At 40.7% G+C, this 20,852-nt stretch overlaps 2 protein-coding genes across 3 annotated transcripts in view; both read left to right on the top strand.

Moving 5' to 3' along the window:
* Positions 1 to 32: 32 nt before the first annotated feature.
* On the top strand, positions 33 to 18,580 carry bcl3 (BCL3 transcription coactivator). The gene is made up of 9 exons (XM_078252481.1): positions 33 to 973; positions 1,698 to 1,818; positions 9,440 to 9,548; positions 14,675 to 14,876; positions 16,211 to 16,299; positions 16,421 to 16,498; positions 16,902 to 17,069; positions 17,469 to 17,568; positions 17,724 to 18,580. Exons 1-9 carry the CDS (start codon positions 439 to 441, stop codon positions 17,840 to 17,842), a joined length of 1,521 nt encoding a protein of 506 aa, XP_078108607.1. The 5' UTR covers positions 33 to 438; the 3' UTR covers positions 17,843 to 18,580.
* Positions 18,581 to 19,065: 485 nt separating this feature from the next.
* The window catches only part of ddx61 (DEAD (Asp-Glu-Ala-Asp) box helicase 61), a 12,312-nt gene continuing 10,525 nt past the window's right edge, over positions 19,066 to 20,852 (top strand). Inside the window, exons 1-3 of one of the 2 annotated variants that reach the window (XM_078252478.1) lie at positions 19,066 to 19,224; positions 20,079 to 20,466; positions 20,624 to 20,852. The exon at positions 20,624 to 20,852 is cut by the window's right edge and continues 40 nt beyond it. In XM_078252478.1, coding sequence (XP_078108604.1) covers positions 20,735 to 20,852 — 118 coding nt within the window. In that variant the 5' untranslated portion in view covers positions 19,066 to 19,224; positions 20,079 to 20,466; positions 20,624 to 20,734. The remainder of the gene's footprint in view (positions 19,225 to 20,078; positions 20,467 to 20,623) is intronic. The other variant, XM_078252479.1, reaches the window with a different exon arrangement.

Here is a 20,852-nt window from a genome sequence, read left to right as displayed (position 1 = left end):
AATTCAACGACGTGTTTTCTCTTTTCCTCCCTTACTCAGTTAATGGTAATGTCTTTTCTTGTTTCGGTTTAAGGGTACTTTCCCTTTAAAACAGATGAGCGCAAGAGCAGTTACCTGCAGTTGTAGCCTAGGTGTGCTGGGACAGCTACACATATCTACACCAAACTTCTATCGGCTGTTCTTCGAAAAATAGCCTACATTTGCACGAAGAATCAATTACTTTGAACGCGTATCTAAAACACACCAGTGACACAAAAGGAAACAGGGTGATGCTTTGATCGCTGCCCATTTGATTTCATGGGGATGGGAGAAGCGCACTTGGCCACTTTGGGTGGACCGATCCCAGCAAACTGTCACTGAACGTTGAGAGGGTTTCTTCACACGCGCATAGCCTACACCTGAAACTTCTTCAGATCCGGAGCGCCTCGTCCCCGGTTGATGCCGAGGATCATGACCATGAACGGTGACCAACAGTCGGTTGCCGTCGCGCCGCTGGATCTGCGCACCACTAACCGAGAGCGTGGGAGCGCCGGGTCGAGGACTGCGGACTGTAAAGGTCGCGCCAAGGACGCTCGGGTGACAGGCGGCTCACCTGCACCCCCCGCGTGCACAGGGACGGACAGTTTGGAAATACACTGCCCCACGGTCCGAAGCTCACCGGGCTCAGAAACCGGGGCTGCGAGTCGCAAGCGGCCAGTGGACAAATCTTCCTTCAGGCTTCCTTTTAGGAAACGCCCGATTCCTGTCGAGCCGGAGACCCAAAGGCAGTCACCGGCTCCACCAGAAAGTGGAGACCGGTTTTCTCCTGCGGTAGATACGGACTTCACATCACGAGAGAGTTTAGACGGTCGTTTGGGAAGAGCCACGGATGAAAGCAGGGTCGGCACAGCACCAGTGACCCCCAGGCGTGTTGAAGAGCCAGGACAGTGTCCAGATGGATATTCCATCTGCTTTTTGCCTTCGTTTGACTACGGTAAGTGTTGGACTATTTTTGGTCTACTACCCAAGCAGTATAACTTTTTATTTTATTCTTTACGTCTTTTTTTTAACTCCTAGCCTATATATAGCCTAACAAGAATAATTTCTGAACGTTTTTTACACATCACAGTTTTGCTCTGATTGCTATAAAGTTCTCATCTGAAGTATGTGATTTCTAGTTTGTATGGCCAAATAATCAGGCTGGGTGGGACACGTGCATACAGGGTCTTTGTGCACTCTTTTGAATGGTAAGACTAAGTAAGAGACACAATTTAGATTTCAAAGGCAGAGCATGGAACAACCTGCAGGGGCTCTCTAGATAATTTGTTTCGGTATTACATGAATGATGCTATTTTAGTAGCAGCACCCTCTTCTTCAATATATTTTAGTGTGTCACAAGTAAAGAAAGACAGTGGAGTTATTGATGCAGCAGCGACTGCTGAATCAATGAGAAAATGTCCAGTCAGCTATTCTGCAGCTATTCTACTGACAAAAGTAACTCACTGGGTCAACTCATAGCTGACAACTTAACACACACCTTCATGCATAGGTGCACACTTTCCTATTACCAAAATGACTTGTTTGCCAGGGCAGCGTTTTCACTGTTATGCTCATCATTTTCTTCTTCCTCTTTGCCACTTTTTATCTCTCTCTCTCTCTCTCTCTCTCTCTCTCTCTCTCTCTCTCTCTCTCTCTGTTTCTGTGTCATTCCTGCTCAGGTCCATACCCAGTGTACTGTTTGCCCCCTGTCGCAGAGCTGAATCACCATCTGGTCCACCAAACCGAAACCCTGCTGACTGGTATTGCTCTGGCCACACATCAAGATGAAGATGGAGACACGTATGTTGATGTTTTTAAAATGGCTTAGGTTGGAAGTCCTGTCACATATCCAAGTTAATCATGCATATGGTAAACTTAAAAGGTTCCTATGATTCATCCACCACATGCATTTTTTATTATTTTTATTATCAGCACATTTTATTCACAACAGACAGTCATAACTTAGCACAATTCTCAGATCTGAAATCTTACCAGTCATAAATATTCATAGGATTTCCAGCAGATGGAGATAATTTATTGTAATTTTCTTTAGACTGAGCAGATCAAGTTCACATCTTGACCTGTCTAACCAAGAGTTTGAACTAGTGACCACCCGTAAGTTTAATAAGCAAAACATTCCTATAACTTCTTAGAAGTAGTGACTCATCAGTTGCAAACTTGCCAAATGTGAAAGTCAAACTCAGTTTAAACAGTCTAAAAGGGCAATTTCAAAGTCTAAAATGGATGTGTAGTGTGTTTTTTTCAAATAGTTTTCATTATAAAGGTCATACTTTAATTAGAAATGAAATACATTAGTTTCTGTACTTTGATGCCCTCTATGGTGGCAAGAAGCAATTGAAAACATGTTTTAACGTGGGGATGAATGAGTCCAAACTAATAGAAGAGATATCGGTACACTTAGATATGCAGTATTCCGTGTATGCACAATACCAGGACTCTGAACCCATCATCATTAATTGGATAATTTACACCTCAGGTTTTCCTACTGTGACATGTTATAATGTCTTGCATGAAAAAGTCATGTGACATTTAATTCTGCATTATAGCTTACCAGCCAATGGCATACTGCAGATGTGCACCCTGCCTCTCTGCATCTGCCCGGCCTGACCCTTTTACTACTTGACCTGTCTTCTCAAAGGGAAACCATTAACATTGTCATAAAAAGTGAAATTGAGATGGTCACATACATAACAAGTCTCTACAAGTGATTCTTTGGGTTAGACACAAACAACATAAGTCTCAACAAGTGACGGTCTGACCTTATAAACAAAAGGTTTGCCGTTGCACAACCTGGATGTGGTTTGTGAGATGTCTGTAATATCATCCCAATGTATTTGTTATGCTCTCTGTGACTCACCTGGTTCTGCATATTGAACAGATACAGTCAGTGCCCCCCCTCACATCCAACCAAATTCTTCTACTTCCTGTAAGGTAGCCTGGTTTAGTGTCAAACAGGAATGATTCAATAAGTGGTAATGGAGACTTTGATCGCACACACTAACCTGGAAACTATAGCACTTTTGTCTGAGCTGCTTCAATAAGTAGGCATTGCATGTTTGTGTTAGTGTGTGTGTGTGTGTGTGTGTGTGTGTGTGTGTGTGTGTGTGTGTGTGTGTGTGTTAAACAACCTATAATTTTAAGTGTAGGATGGGGGGTTAAGAATGAGAATAGTTGTACACAAGACACTGGAGGAGTTCTCGACACCACATGAATGCAAATATTAAACTTTAATGCATGGTTACTTTACTTTGTCTAAAGTCTTAACACCCACCCACACACTAACTGAAATCACACACACACACACACACACACACACACACACACACACACACACACACACACACACACACACACACACACACACACGCAGTCTTATGACTGAATATATAGCATGTCCAAGAATTGTATGACTTTGATCTTGCGGTTTCAAAAAGTATCAGCATCATTTGCATCCATTCGAAACAATCTCATGATGGCCAACATTGAGCCATAAGTCCCGTGACATGTCACAGCTGCTTATTGTCGCATATCTGCTTCAGAGACTCATAATCACTCTGACACATCCGCTATTGACAGATAGTAGCAAGGAAATAAGAAGATTTCAATGTGTGTTGACTCTTATAATTGCCACAATAAAAAAATACTTTTTCATTTTTTATATTTGCAAAGGTAAAAGCCTGTATATTTATTTTTTTTACAGTGTGACTTTTTAAACACTGGCACCCTATAACCTGATTTTGTCTTTCACCTTCACTTATATCATCATTATAATAAATTGTTGACACTCCACTCTGGAGCATTTTACTAGAATGCTATCCACATTTTCTGTGCAGACACAAAACCAAAATGAAGAACATTATGGTATTACTATAATGACTTAAGGCAACAAGACTTTCACAAAATCCAACCCCTTTGTAATGAAGTTAAGACCTTGTGTAGTACCTTCTTGTTGCTTGTGGTTGTTTTAAACTTTGTGTGAATTCTGCAGAAAGAAACATTCTCAGTCCCCCTTTGCTTTTCACACTGTCTGTATGTACATGAGTGTGTGTGTGTGTGTGTGTGTGTGTGTGTGTGTGTGTGTGTGTGTGTGTGTGTGTGTGTGTGTGTGTGTGTGTTCGTGTATGCATAATATGAGTGACGGTGAGCATGCAATCGTCTTACGTCAATGGGGTGTTCATCTTCTTTTCTCAGCGCCTTTGAGCCCCTTAGTTTCGGGAAAACCAGTGAGGGCTCAGTTTTAAACACGATTGCGGTTTTTCTCAGGTGTCTCGGTCTCAATCTCTTTTCTTCTCTGTTTTTAAATGAATGGGCTCAAAAAACCCAAACATCCGCTCCTCACTTCCTCATTTACCGCTTTCTTTCTATCAGCTTCATCTCTCTCTGCAGATGTGTATTGTTTTACAGCTCCTACAAATTAATTCCTACATGCTTCCAGTCAGTCAGTACATTTACTGTACCTGCACAATAACTCTTTATTATATGCATGACTTTGGTGATACTCTGATCATTGAAACCGTCATGTAAACACCTTTACTGGGTCATTATCTACTTGCAGACTTAGATCATTTCAAATTACTATGGAGAACCAATACTTTGATTGTTTGTTTTTTTTCCAGTATTTTTATTCTGCACATGCCCTGATCCAGATGTAAACATTCAACTTTTTGTTTCTGAAAAGACTAACACAAACACAAGATTAAAAGTCCACAGCCACACCAGCTGTTCTGTGAGGCTATACACATGCTTTGAATTAAATACTAATGTCGGCATGGCAACATGCCCACAATTGCAGATGATGGAAATACAGTTTTTAGGTATTTGGAAAAATAAAATATTTATATTTATAATATATTTCATGAAAAGTCATTAGATCATTAAAGATTACAATTCATCCCGAGGGGGACATTAATGTGTGTAGCAAATGTCATGGCAATCCATTCAATAGTCATGAAGACATTTGCCTCAAAACCACAAAAACGACCTCATGGTGCAAGAGGAAAAGTCATGGGTTTTATCCTCTGGGCACCATGGATATCTGATATCTGTGCCAAATCCATAAAATTGTTGTGATAATTAACTCAGCACCAAAATGGTGGACCAATGGTCCCTAGAGCCATGCCACTAGCATGACCAAAAACGAATAGACGAAAAATACATTACTCTAACCATCTATTGACAGTAAACAAAGTATTTCTGTTTATTGTATGCATATGGTATGTAAAGGTACTGAGTCAGACAGCCTTTTCACACTCAAGCAACAACATAGGAAAATGCCACTAAGGGTCTACGCTCCCCCCTGTCCTATTTTACTTTCGTCCAACACCGCTTGCCTGTGCTATAAAAGAGTGAACACAAGTTCATAGTATCTGTGAGATTGTATGTGCTGTGTTTTAAACTACCCAAGTTTTCTGTTGACATTGATAACCCATATTTGAACAGATTAATGTTCAGTATCCTGTATCATCCATGCATTGAGCTCAACTACTGTACAAATAGTTGCTTTCATATAGGAGCTTTAAAAGGGGAATCACACACTCACCACCTCAATAACTCTCTGACTGACTCAAGGTTAAACCTCAGGGCATTGCTGTAAAATGCACTATGATGGCAAACAAAACAACAAACTTCTTGTTCATCCAGGTTTCCCCTATGAATACCTTTACCCGCAAAACCTGGAAGTAGCATCATTCTTCATGACGAGCACAGCAGACTATACAATGGGACGTTTCATTACGTTTCTTGTTAACTGGACTGTGGTGCGTCTCTGCTTCTCTTTTGTTTACTATTCACACACACCGACACATCACCTCATTGCTCAGCTGAGGGCTATTTCACAAAACCAAGCTAAGGGATTAAGCCGGGAATTCCCCGTTATCCTGGATGACTTAAGCCTTGACTCGGTTTCACGAAAGCAGAAGCACCTAAGTTACCATGGAGATTTATTCTGTGCAGCTAGCCTGCTCCTGACCAGGCTAACAGCCAGGATTTATCAATCCTGGAGCCTTTTCTATTTACTCAGCAGTGGTTTTACCCTATTGTTATCAGCCTGCATTAAAATAACACATGTACACATTGCTGTTCAGTTAAATAATGTTATTATTTTAACATTGTGACCATTGTTTTAAAAAGTATTCATGTGACAGTCGTTGGTGCTGTTATATTGCTCTACTAAGACTGCTGTTTATATTGTTAGAAGCTTGGTAAATATAGTATGGCAGTTGTTGAGATAATTAGAAAAGGCTGATATAGTTTCAAATGTGTTTTAAATGAAGTCAGTGATGAAGGGCAGTATATAAAGTTGTATACTACATGTGTGCTTCTATAATGGTTCTAACAATGGCTGACTGGTCAGAGACCAATAGATCTTTTTAGATTATTTATTTATTTTTCTATTCTTTAACAATAAATGATCATGTATATTACTCTACCATGTGCTTTTTATTTGCCATTCTTAGCACACAATTTGTGTTCTCTCCAGTAAACTGGCACTATAATTTGAGAGTATTGTACAATTATAAAACCTAGCAATTATAAAAACCAAGCCAGGATGCACAGATAAGACTAGGTCAAGCCTCACTTTATCAGTTATCCTCGATTTATAAATTCTACTTTTGTGAAACAGCCTCCAGGTCCACAGACCACAGGATATGTTAGGCTTCATTCTGATCATTCAGTTTTGCTACATCCTTACCCTCTATACCAAACAGGATACCACACCATGCTGCCTTGTCTTTTTTTTCTTGCAGTCTCTTTTCTGCTTTCTGTCTCTCTCTCACACACACACACACACACACACACACACACACACACACACACACACACACACACACACACACACACACACACACACACACACACACACACACACACACACACACACATAGCTACACTGGGACTGTCAGTGTTAATGGCTCGGGACTCCTTTCTGCGTCAGTGCTGCTGGGTCTAAGGTTATCTAGGGCTGTGGTCTGCCCCACTTCCAGGAACTAGAAACAGTACAGTTTCATCTTTAGAGAAAAAGAGAGATATGGATGCAAAAAGAAAAGAGTATAGCAAGAGAGACAAAGTCACTTTAGGCCTATATGAAGGCAACTGTTGTTACATTTGTTGTTGATACATTAGTTGAGCTCAATGCTTAGAGAAATGAGTAACTATATCTGACTGTGGAAATCCTGTACAATGATTGGTCACTCCAATCACTGCAGGATTTATTGACACTGCAGGGGATTTTTAGGCAAATTATGGGTGATGCTAATAGCATGTACAGTAAATAGGATAATCTGCGTTGATACTGAGCTCAGTTACAGGAACAGGGACCAGCTGAGGAAAGAACCACAACGCTCCCGTTCCAAGATACAGTTCTGCTTTTTCTGCTGTTCGCTCTGATGTCAGGAGCAAATCATCTGATTGTTTATAGCAGTTGCAGTTCCAACCTGCTCTTGAATAGCACCATTTAGTTTTAGTGTTGATGTCCATGCTGGCTCGTTCATGTGCAATTATCCATGTATGTACATATACACACACAGTTTATCCACAATTTGCATTTATTTGTATATACACGGACATAGTGGAGCAGGATTTTTTTACCTGCAAGTGAAGGTTGGCACATGCTTATGCTCCAGTTTATGTAATAGAGCAGAGGCATTATTCTGTTCATACTTGCCTTCATCAAGTTGTCAAAGAATGTGAATGTTTTCATTGTGAATGTAGAGATTATGTAAACTGTTTGTTTTATATGTGGTTGGAAGAGATATTAGAGTAACGTGAAAGGCTACTGTAATAAGGTAGATACATGAACCACCGTTTTGATAAAATGTGCAGGGATGTGTAGCTGCGTACAACTGTATAGAACTCAGCACTATACGTCAGAGTTCCTGTTGTTAGGTCTTTAATCTATATTTTTTCTGGCAGGAAATTACTGTCATTAATGACTCCTTGTCAGTGGAACATGTCGCTGAGAAGAAGTGTTGCAAGTGCTTTTGTCATTATAAGAACTTATTTTCTGACCTCAAATTCTGTGCAAGGGTACTTTTAACTTATCAAGAAGTGTCCCTGTTTCCTGTGGCATGATTGTCTGATTATAACTTATCCATTGGTGGATCGATGAAGCTGACTGAGTAAACCTACAGAAATAATCTGTCAGAAACCATGGCTGGATTTTACACCACACAGAGCGAGATAAAGAAGGAAGTGACTTAAAACCAGTTTGGTTCTTACTGGAAGCTGCTTCTTCTGCCAGCAAGAAACAAAATAATATGAAAACTGCTATATGGTTTTCTACAGCATGCCCTCCCCCCTGCTTAGTTTATTGCCTTTCCCTGTCCTAAACTTTGGCCTGCATTTGTTCTTTCGCTTCACATATATACCACAGATAGTGGTTTCCCCTTTAGTCTTGATAAGGGTGTGATAAGAGTGGTGTGAGTCATGCCTGTACATCTGTGGAGCTCCTCGGTGCAACTGTTAGTGGGATAATTTTTTAGATCAAGTGAATTTTCTAATTCTGATACTAAAAAACTACAGTCCTTCACAGTTTAGATTTGAAGGTCATAAAGAGAATGTGTGATTTTTCATCCCAAATGAGTGATATAGACTATATACACTGACTAAAGCAATAGTTTGATAGCTGTTAGCTTAGGATTAAGACAGAAAACAGGGGGAAAGCTAGCCTGGCTTTGTCTGAAGGTAACAAATATGCATGTTACGAACATGTTATATCTCATTAGTTTAATCCGTGCGAAAACCATGTAAACGTAAAAAAAAGTTTGTTGTTACTGTTAGGTTGCCAGGCAACCAGCCAAGCTGTCAAGAAGTCTCTGCTCCCAGCCCAGAGATAATCCAGTACATAACCCTGTAAAACATAAAACACTTTCTATTTATAGACTAAACAATTAGATATAATGTGGGCTTTAGAGGTGCTGGTACAGTAGATGGCTTTTGTTTTACAGTTGTTATGCTAAGCTAAGCTAACTGGCTGCTGGATGTAGCCCTATATAACTCTAATTGACAGACCTAAGGGTGGTATTAATGTAATCTTCTCATCTAGTTCTCAGAAAGAGAGCAAAGAAGCCCATTTCCCAAAATGTTAAACTATTGCTTTTAGTTGACCTTTTGACTGACTTTATTGCTACAGTGTGGGAATGTGATTTGTAGTGCTCTGGGTTTGAACATTTACAGACGTACTGCCATCAGTCATGCAGCACATCCTAATCACATCACCAAATTGCTGAAATTAAATGCCATGTCATTTGTGGAGATTATGGTACTTAAGATACATTTGCAGATATATATATATAGTATCTCTACATATATGGTACACACATTAAGTCTAAGTTATCAGTCATTTTCTACTTAAGGCAAGAAGTTAAAAATTACGGGTCTGTTTTTTTTTTTATTATTACAGAGCTCTCCATATAGCTGTGGTGCAGGGGGAGTTGGCCATAGTCTGCACACTGATTCAACTCCTGCTGTGGGCTCGCAGAGGCCTTGATATCTACAACAACCTCCGTCAGGTAAAACAAATGTACTTTAAATACACACATGCATGTGCACACATAGCTGCTATTATTACTTTTACAAATGCAGAATTTGAACCAATAGTTTGGCATTTGAGGGAAAATGTTGTCGTCCTTTCAAATGTGGTAGCCATCAAATCCACAGGAAAGAGTTTTTTCAATGTGTTAGTTGTCTTTCATAACACTCAGGATCAGTCAGTATAAAATGATGAAAGATAGATGTAGAATTGAAATGCAATGCAATGGGGTTTTCTGCCCCGACAACCACAGCACGCAACACACATTCCCCTGCTGCCTCACCCTTCTGATAACAGTAACATGGAAAAGAATGAAAGAGGAAGTGCCTTGGTTTCCTCCTTGCCTTGCACCGTGTTATCACATACTCTTACAGTCATGGTGTTTGATGGTTATGCAGTGGAATTCACCCTTCCTGGTTTCTCCACCTGTTCTTGCCACAAGCCAAAGCCTTGCACATGCTGGGAAGGGCTACATGTGTTTTACAGTGTTTTGTTTTATTTTGTGACATGGTTTTCTAGTACATTGTTTTCCCTGTGGGAAGAGATTTTCAGGGTTTGCATGTTGGGTTTACCATGTTGTGAAATTCAAAGGAGATGATTAATCAGAGCAAATTGTGACTCCCATGAAGTCTCCTGAACCCTGCACTCATATCTCATGTCTTGGCCCTAACTACAAACACATGAACAGGCTGGAAAAGGGACATGACATAAGTTGCAAACATGTCATTTTAAACTCGTATTCCAGCACATAATTAGCTTTTTCTGCACATAAAGAGTCTGTCCGAAACTCCTTGTCCACCGCAACTTTGGCTATTTACAATGATATAAATGCAATCAGTGAACTTTGACTGAGGTGACTAGTCTTTCCTCTGAAAAAGTGGCTGTGCCCTTCAACTTCCTGCATAGTAACCTCAACAAAAGGGATAAACTACAGTAGATTTTACTGGAATGTACACAAGGAATTGTCTTTGAGTGTTTCTCAATCCAGGGCTGTCCCAACCACTGGCCTTAAGCCAACACTCTTCCCCTCTGTTGTCTCCACCTCCTCACCCTCCTGCTCTGCATTCTGCCAGCTTTCTCTTTTTCATCCTTCAGCAGAGAAAGCACCTGAGCTATGCAGAGCTTTAGTTCTCAAGGCTGGGGTTTCACACCACACAGAACACCACAGTCTCGCTTACCAGAAATAACGCTGGTGCTATCATCCGTTGTTGTCTTTCCTCATAGCTGAGGCTTGACAGCATAGGTTTTGTGATATCCTGTGTCTACCCTGTGTATGAAAATGCATGCATGCACACACACACACACACACACACACACACACACACACACACACACACACACACACACACACACACACACACACAAACACTCTCTTTTCACACACTCACATATATTATGCCATATGCAATTATTACCAAAAAGGGAGATTTTCATGCTCAGGCCCGTCACAGTCATTTGCCTACCAGATTATGTGGTTTTAACTGAATACCAGGCATAAAGAACAGACTTCAAAAGGGAACTTTTTCAAAATATAAAGTTTACCAGACAGACCTGAACACATTTTCTGGCACTGGCCAACTTCCCGAAGACAAAGAAAAACATAAAATACATATTATCCAATATTGATGACAAATCCTGAGTTTCTGTGGTTTTGCATATGGAACTTTTTGACAGAGTGTTACTATCAGTACCGTAACTAAACAATTGTGCAAGTGTTAGTGCTTGATTTGCCTTTCACTTCATGAACTACTATGATGGTAGAGACAGCTGTTTGATACTCCCACACTGGGTCACGCTATCAGGCTGTGCACAAACACACAGAATAGTAGTCAACTTTTTGCCGCTCTCCCCACAGCTGATGGTGTACTGCAAGACACTGACATTAGTAGGGTTTGGGGACTGAATCCCCAGGGGTCACCCACACTAAAACATGCACTAATTTGCTTTAGATTAAAGTAATCCACTAAAGTGCATTTTGTTACTTCTACATTACTGCAGCATGCATACGAGCTGTAACAATTCAATAATCACATCTATAAAGACATGTCTATAAATGGTCACATCCTCTGTACTGTTGAAATATTTTGTTCATATGACATTGTTTAGGTGCATGCTGGTAACATACCATTTTTTTTTTTTAGTGTGAGGGTGAGGGTGTGTGTGCAAGAGCGAGACATCTGTTTGTGTTTGTGTGCTTTAGTATTTCTGTTCCAAGAAGTCACATGACCCAACCCCCCCCCCCCCCCCCTCCATTGCTTTGGGCTGTTTCTTAACATACCTTGGTTCAGAGGGTAGTTTACAGGGACTTTCCCTTGCGCGTGTCTCTCTCTCTCTCCCTCTCGCTCTCTCTCTCTCTCTCTCTCTCTTGTGCTGTCTCTCTGCCTGTGTAGCTCTCTGACTACTGTCCTTTTTCTCATATCTCGCTGCATATATCTTAAGAGAATTCAGGGTTTCTAACCATAACTGATGAACTGACTGATGCTATCAGCATAACTGTCAACAGCTCTGACGTAAAAGTGTGTGATGTTTATTTTGTGCAACAAGACTGACTTTGCCCTATAGTGTTCACCACATAAGTCTCTAGAACAGCCTCTATCTCCTTTAGTGTTGCCCTGCACCTTTCTTTGTGTTTGGCACTGCCTACAGCCCAGGGCTGTTCTTCATGCTTAGAAACCTCTCATCTTTTTACCTCCTTCATGTTGATCCGCTCATATTGCAGGAATGCAAGTGTGCAAGGACAGTCCCAAGGGAAAGAGAAGGGATTTTCCCTTGCTATCCTGTCTTTCCCCTGGACTCCCCTTTGCCGCTTCCATTTCTTCCTCATTCCTCCGTCTCTACACCGTGCGCACCCCTCACTCCCTTCCCACCCTTCCTCTTATCTTTGCTGGATTTTTGTTTTAGTCACTCTGAAATCCTTTACAGGAAGCCACTGCTAGACTCTGCCAATTCGCAGAGGTCTATTTTTACGGCCTTAAAAGGCCTTAGTGTGGAAGGTAATTTCTGTAGTTCTGAAAATAGTTGAAGAGGATTCAACCATACATGTTTCATTAGTGCTGTGTGGGGTCAAAATAGCCAAAATAGTATTATAGCTGCTTTTCACAATGACTGATAATATGATGTCCAATTTCTCAGGGGAATATGATTGTGTGTGTGTGTGTGTGTGTGTGTGTGTGTGTGTGTGTGTGTGTGTGTGTGTGTGTGTGTGAGTGAGTGAGTGAGTGAGTGAGTGAGTGAGTGAGTGAGTGAGTGAGTCAGTGAGTGAGTGAGTGTGTGTGAGTCACAGGATTCAGGGAAACAAGAGCTAAAGGGAGGAACACTGGCATTGACACACTGGAGGAATTCCACAGAGACACTCTCCCACTGCTAGACTACTTTTTTCTTTTTTTAATAGTCTTTACTGGAACAAATCCAGTACACACACACACACACACACACACACACACACACACACACACACACACACACACACAGTACAATACAGTACAGTAACAATACAGCAAAAGTGAAACTTGGAGCAACAATCTGTTCCTGATTGCTGCGTTCATTGTGTAACTTAAATAGTAGCTAAAAATTCCAGGTTATAATACTTCCCTTTATGACTGAACTATTGCATTGCTTAATTTAAAAAGAAGGTTGTCACTGCCCCCCATGGCCAGAGTTAACATAATTATCAACAGGATGATACATGCTGACCTCACCCAAAGGAACATCCTAGATTGCCCAAGTGAATTCATTGAGCACGTAGTAGATTCATCCAGGAAAACACCTGGTCAACTGTGTGTACTTTTTGTTTTTCCTGTCCTTGCAGGCTGTTTGTCAGAACAGGTTCCCTTCTCATTTTGAATTACGTAATCACACAGTCTCACGCTAAGGTTGCTGCTGTTGTTGTTTGCTCTGTGATATATGGTGCATAGGTCTCATCTTTGACAGTCAACTATTTTTATGGACTTTAATGTGATTGCTGACAACTAAGAATTTTGGCATTGTGTGTGCATGTATGGGTTTGGTGTGTTGGGAATAGGCATGGAGTAAATGTGCCTGTAGGCTGTCTAATAACTTACCAGACATGGTTCCTTGTTTATTTATATCAGGCGTTGGCCTGTCCTTATGGGCATGGTTTGTGTCTCTGAACTTTAACCCGAGATGAAAGAAGGCCTTTACTAGAAATAATGGCATTCTTCCTCAAACCTCACTTACAAGAATGTGGTAATTGGAAGATTTAGGAATACCTTCTCACTTTTCTCCATGGGTCTTATAATAGAACTCTTAACTTGTCTTTCTGGCTGCAGAATATCTAAAAAATGTGGCTTTCTTGCTGAGAGTTAGAGGATAGCACTATTAGGTCTAAACAGTAAATATGCAGCTACAGTCGGCTGCCGGTTAGCTTAGCTTAGCATAAAGATAGGAAACAGTGGAGAACAGCTAGCATGGCTCTGTTCAGAGGTACAAAAAAATCTGCTTTCAAGCACCAAACCAAGACTGGCATATATACTGTATATAACAAACAATATATGATGAGATATGCAGGCAGATTTTGTTATCTTCAGACAGAGCCAGGCTAGCTGTTTCCCTCTGTTTCTCAGTCTTTGTACTAAGCTAACTTTCTCATGGCTCTTGCTTCATGTTAGCCACACAGACATTAGTGGTATCTTCTCATTTAACTCTCCACCAGAAAGTGTATTTTTCCAAAATATCAAACTATTCCTTTTATGGATTTGCAATTTGAAGAATGTCAACAAAAAAGCTTTGTGGAAGGGACCACATTATTACATTTGCTGGAAATCACGATCTGGGATTTCCACTATTGGATGAGCATGTTTAGTCAGATCATTGACAATAGATACTTGTTTTGAAATAATGACATCAACAGTATACAGAGTAAGACATATTTATCTCAGATTTTAAGAGATATGAATGATGTCTTTGGGGATAGTAGAGAGTGGGAGCACTGTTCAGCATTAGTGGGGTGTTCACGCTCTCTGAATGCTGTCTAGGGTGTGCTGCAGTGTGAAAAATGAAAACATTTTAAAGAGACATTTTGTGGTTAAGGACCTGAATACACTGGTTTGTCTAAACTGTAATTTTTGCTCTCATCCTCCCCATCAGACCCCTCTTCATCTGGCAGTGATCACCCAGCAGGCAAACATGGTGGAGGCTTTGTTGAGAGACGGGGCTGACCCTGCTGCCTTGGACCGTAACGGCCAAACAGCGCTCCACCTCTGCTGCGAATATGACCAGCGTGACTGTCTGTCTATTGTGCTTTCTTGCTCCTCATCCTCCATGTGCCTGGAGATCAGAAACTATGAGGGTAAGTTTTAGTCTACAGAAGAAGCTCCTTGGTCTGTATTGCATTGAAGTTGTTCTTGACAAAGACAGATCTTGGATGACTCATTAGCTCTTCTCATTAAGTTATTCAATCTAATAAAGCCTTGTGATTGACCATTTCTTCCTCAGTGATTTTTTTGTGTTTAATTTAATGAATACAAGCAAAGCTATAATCAAATTAGGAGTATTACATTAGGATATAATACATTGACTTTGTCTAAGCATTGCTGCTTATGTAGGATGAAAAGGTGTTGGGCACCATTGTCAGTTGCTTTTTCCTCACATCACCCAATTTACATTTACATCTAGATATTGCATACACTTTACTGTAATACAGAATAATTTGCAATACATGTGCAAGCAGAAACATGGTAAAATAAGTGAACAACCACATAGACTACATTACTAGTTTGTTGGGGGATATAAGAAATGTGAACTATTGTTCAGGTAGGGGTTTGGGTTGATTGTTTTTGGGTGTGTGGGCGGGAAGAGAAGAGGACATGTCCTTCTTATGTGGTCTGATGTAGTGGCACATTACCTCATCTCCCCAGTATGCCTGTCATGTCACCGCACAGGAGACATTATTTGTGTGAAAGTAACAACTGTGGTTGGTGGTAGCAGTACAGGAGAAAGACCCAAAAATACACACATGCTCCTCTTTCTACAATGAGCATTAGTGGAGCTGAGTTTGTATGTAGGGATATAATGACATGACAGCAACTTTAACTGAATAACAAAGTCTACCTAATTTAATTTTAATTAATTAGAATCGGTGATTTCATGTTTTGTCAAGACTAAGAGAAAAAGGGGGGGAGGGGGGGATTTTCAGGTTTTCCTTTTTTAATGGTGTATTTTCAGGTCTCTCAAACAAATGCTCCTGGGCAACTCAGCTCATTGAAAACACTGCTTCAGGAGTCCTAAAAATTATGAAGAAAAGTGAACACATCACACCTTCACACCAATTCTGAAGTCTCTCCACTGGCTTCCTGTGTGCCACATGATTGAGTTTAAGATGCACTTGCTAGTCCAAAAACCTTTCAGTGAAAGAAACCTTGGTCATCTGTCATTTAAAATGTAATAATCCTGGTATTGTTTGTTTTAAATGTCTTATGCTGTACTTATCTTGTAACATCCTTTAATACTGCAATACCTTTGAATAAAACATGTGCTATACTGTGTGTGGAGTGTATGTACGAACAGGTTAATGCAGGAGTGTGAATATGCATTCATCTGGATTTGTGCGCACTGTATGTGTCTATGTGTACGTTTGCATTTGCTCACTGTAAAACTCAGGTTCTGCCCTGTCCCTGTTCTCAGGTTTGAGCCCTCTCCATCTGGCGGTGGTGCGTGGCCATAAAGATTTGGCCAAAATGCTGCTGGATGCAGACGCTGACATCAATGCTATGGTCAGTTTTAGTGCTGCACTGACTCAGCACTGACCAAGTTTCACAACATCACAACATTTTACATTTACCGTCTGTGCAGCCTCTGACTTTTCCCATGGTGCTTTTTTTTCTCTATAACCAGGACATCAAAAGTGGCCAGAGTCCACTCATGCACGCTGTGGAGAGCAATAATGCAGACATGGTCCACTTCCTCATTGAGGTAATAATGGTGTGCGGGCAGGGAAGAAGGAGGGGAGAGAAGGGTTGTGACTCAACTCTATTTAAAAAATCTGGTTTTCTCTTTCCAGCTCATATCTGCATACTGAGTTTCCCATTCTTTTTTACATATTTTATAGATAAGATCAAAGAATTAGAGCAAAAATATTCAAAGTTTAACTTTATTATCAGAGCTTAGCAGACGTGTTGTACATGGGCAGAATTATCTTTTCTCCTTCCTTAATCTGTCCTTGTAAAGCATTTTCTCTTCTTCGTCTCTCTTATCAGATCTAACTCACCCTCTCCATGGATCTATCTTGTGTTTCACTTTCTATTCTTAGCTGCGTCTCCTCTGCCTTTCTCTATTAATCACATCTGTGTCAACTTCTTCTGTTTTTCTCTTGCAGAGTGGCTGTGATGTCAACAGCCAGTCATACAGTGGGAACACAGCCCTGCACAGCGCCTGTGGTCGAGGTCAGGTGGACACGGTGCGGCTGCTGCTAAAGAGCGGAGCTGACAGCAGCCTCAAGAACTACCATAACGATACCCCTGTGATGGTGGCCAAGAACAAGAAAGTGAGCGAGGGGATGACAGAAAAAGCAATAAAATAAAACAGACCTTGCTGAAATATAGCTAGTTTGTTTTAGCCCTTTTTATGGTTGTGAGTTGCTGCTTCAGGACAATTCAGATAGCGTCAAGAAAACAGTGAACCCTAAAAAACGTTGCCAAATTACCTCTAAACGACTTCCTTGTGATTGTCTGTCTCTCTCTAACGGCTCTGGTTAGGATAGTAGGAAGAAATGTTTGGAGCCAGAAATAGAAATGAAATGTGTGTATCATTCCCTCTAGAGGACAGAGCTGAATGGTGCAGAGTTTGTTTGGCTCAAGAGTCATTTTTTTTTTTTTGTAGATCACTGTGACACTCACTTTAGGTCGTACACACAAGTTTGTAAGAGACTGTAAATCTTTTGCAGATAGCAGATGTGTTGCGAGGAAGAGGCTCCAACAACATAAGAGTTCAAGATCAACACTGTATGTCTCTCTCACCCCATGGGAGCAACTTAACAGAAAATGGTAAGAAAATTGACCTACAGGTTCACACACACACACACACACACACACACACACACACACACACACACACACACACACACACACACACACACACACACACACACACAACCACTTAAATCACAGTATTTCATTTGTACTCTTTGCCTCTCCTTTAGGGTCCCCATCTCCCAACCACAGTCGTGGATGTTCACCTTCGACTACACCACACACCCCTCATCGTAGCACCTCTCACTCTCCAAAGACTCCATCTACCCTTGTATTTCCATTCTACTAGCTCTAAATTATTGTCCAGTGCAACTTGCAACTACCTCCACACAGCCAACCAATAAAGAGACTTCAGTGCCCATAAGGACATCCAGGAGAAGGTTCAGCCAATGGGATGAAGGAACAGCAAAAGACTGCATCTGAATTTAGACTTTTGCTGGAGTCCATGACAAAAAACGGTCAAAGTTGGCATCCCTACTTGGGTTTTGATGCCTGGACAGAGTGCCTGTAGCCTCTTTGCTCATCCAGCTGCTGTTGTGGTCATCCTCCTAAGGATCAAACTGGCGACTGACAAGCTGCTGCAGTGATCAGCTGGATTTCTTTACATGCATCTATGCAGCAGTAGAAATGTGCCACTGCATGCAATCAAGGCTGAATGTAAAAGGACTGTTTGTAGACTGCCTGGAGATGTCAGTAAACTATGGACATAGGCCTGGCCTTTTTTATTATTATTATTATTTTTAGATAACTGTAGAGAGATGGCAGGAAATGAAGGGCAACAAACATTTTTACACCCTAATTGTATGTAGTCTGCTTACTGTAAGGCCTGTAAAGACCTGCTTAATATTGCACAGTTAAATTCCATCTTTCTGCCATTTTAATAATCTATGTCCACAGTACCTTTCATATGTTTGGTGTGTGCATAGGCCTATGTGACTGTGTGTGTGTGTGTGTGTGTGTGTGTGTGTGTTGTTTTATCATATCCAAAGTGTGTATATTTTTTTTTATATAAAATGTGTTCTACAGATTCACTTTTGTCTTGATTTTGTCAGCTTGTCCCACAACAACACATTTTAAAAGCAGTGTTGTGATTGGTCAGTGGGAGGTCCTTTGGATCAAAACCAGCCAAAAAAAAAATATTAGATTTTGTAGGGCCCTTTTGTTTATGTAAACTTGATTTGTATCTTTTTCTAATCCACATTGAGACTGCTTTAAAATTAATCTACAGGCCTTTCTCCTGAATCAAAATTATAAAAATTAACTGTACAACTGCACTCCTAAAACCCAGAACTGTGCTTTGTTACTTCAGTCCATGTGTCTAGATTTCACTCGCTTTCATCAGTGTCAAAGTTGTTCACAGCCTACGTTTTAAACTAGCTAAATGTGTCCAACAGATTCACTTTTTGTCTTGATTTGTCAGCTTGTGCTGTCCCACAGCAACGTTTGTGAATTTGAAAGCAGTGTTGTGATTGGTCAGTGGGAGGTCCTTTGGACGAAACAACCAGCCCAAAACGAGCGCGCGGCCATGTTGAATTGTCGATATTCCGAAAGAAGAGACAAAAGAGTGAAAACTCGGTGGATTTCTCGAAACAGCGAGTATTTACCAAACTTAATTAAACGGTCGATGAAACGTTAAGCAACAGGGAACATTGTTGGTGGATGTAGCAAAGTGTAGGTAGCATATTTTTTTTCGGCTGGGTAAAGACTTTTTTCGAGCGTATTTATTAGTTAACTAACGTAATGTTAACACAGTCTGGCTAAGCTAACACTAGCATGCTAAATTGATTTGGCCAGGTTGAATAAAAGTGTTAACATTGTGCGAATCCAGAAGCTCCACACAGGTTTGCTTTGTGCACATCGTTTCTCGATGATTAAATTCGGGTCCCTATTACAAAAATTAACTAGGCTTAACGTTAGTATGCTAGCTGGACGGTCAAAGCCACGTTGCTATACATAAAGTTTTAACGCTGCCTACAGGCGTGCTAATTACTTCTTTCAAGCTAACTTTGCTATCGACATTGACAACGAAGGGTTCATGAAAGAGGATACCCACGGGACAACACCCTGGTGGCTGGCTTTACTTGGTATTCTGTTAAATGAGGATAAGGTTAAAGTCCAATGGCTAACTAGCTAGCTAACTTTGAACGTTAGCAATCAGGTTAGCATGGCATCACAACAAAGCCGCGCTGGCAAAGTTGTTAACTGCCATTTCATATGACAATTATGCTGTTGACTTCACAGTTTCGCCCTGTTTACTTTGCTAACATTAGTTGGATGAAGTTTTACCAGTTTGCTGTCTAAAGTTAGCTGTTGTTGCAGACGTGATGGTTCTGCTAAACGTGGAATTGTTTGTGTTCCAGCTTATCAAAGATAGCCGGTGGTAATGCACTGTACACACATCTGAAATGTATGTTATCGATCTAGTAGCTTATTTTGGGTTGTTCATTGTTGAGTGTGATGTTATTTTTTTGTCTCGCTTGTTGATGCTCCAAACTAACCATCCACGATTGTTTATTGCCTGGCAGGTAACCTGGAATCTTTTTTGTTGATCGGCAATTCCCAAAGCACTTTGCAGACTGTCATCTCAAACTTTTGCTGCAGAAGTAAACGAAACCGGAACAAGATAACCACAGACATTTAAAGTGTACTGTCCATGTTAAAGACACAATTGCTGGAGTTACTTTTTTTGAGCCAGTTTTGAGCCCCAGCAAAGACGTTTGAAGACTTTTTGATGTCAAAGGAACAATCATAAGAAGTCAGACGTGACGAAGCAGATCATATTTTACTACTGGCCATTTTGAATGTATAAACAAAGCACTTGGACTTAAAGCCAAGATACTACACAAGGACACAAAAAGACCATTCTGGATCATCGTTACAGCAAGGATAAGAGTACTCAATTTTGAAACAAGAGTATGTTTTGCTCACATAATTGATTTATTTATTCATATGAATGTTAATTTCTCCCTTTTTTGGAGAGTTGTCTTGTAAATAGACAGAATTCATAAGCAGACCTCTTCTTTTCAAGAGGCCTGGACGTCAGATTGTGTACACGATACATTCTTTTCAGCTTTTAGTTTTTTGTTGTGTTTTTTTTTTACACTGGTGCATTAAGCAAGATATCAGTAAAAGAGGCACACTGAGGCACATAACGTACTGAGGAAAATTGCCAGTTATTGTGATGGCTACAGCAAGAACGGCAAACCCAGCACAGATGATTGGATTGAACAAACCAGCAAATGGGCAACTCAGAGGACAGGCAGCACTTCTTGCAGCTGCCCAACAGCCCAGTGCCCTCC

The sequence above is a fragment of the Sander vitreus genome, chromosome 6 (assembly GCF_031162955.1).
Source record: "Sander vitreus isolate 19-12246 chromosome 6, sanVit1, whole genome shotgun sequence".
Taxonomy (NCBI): Eukaryota; Metazoa; Chordata; class Actinopteri; order Perciformes; family Percidae; genus Sander; species Sander vitreus.
Note: the sequence above shows the minus strand (reverse complement) of the source record. Positions and strands in the feature narration are given on the sequence as shown.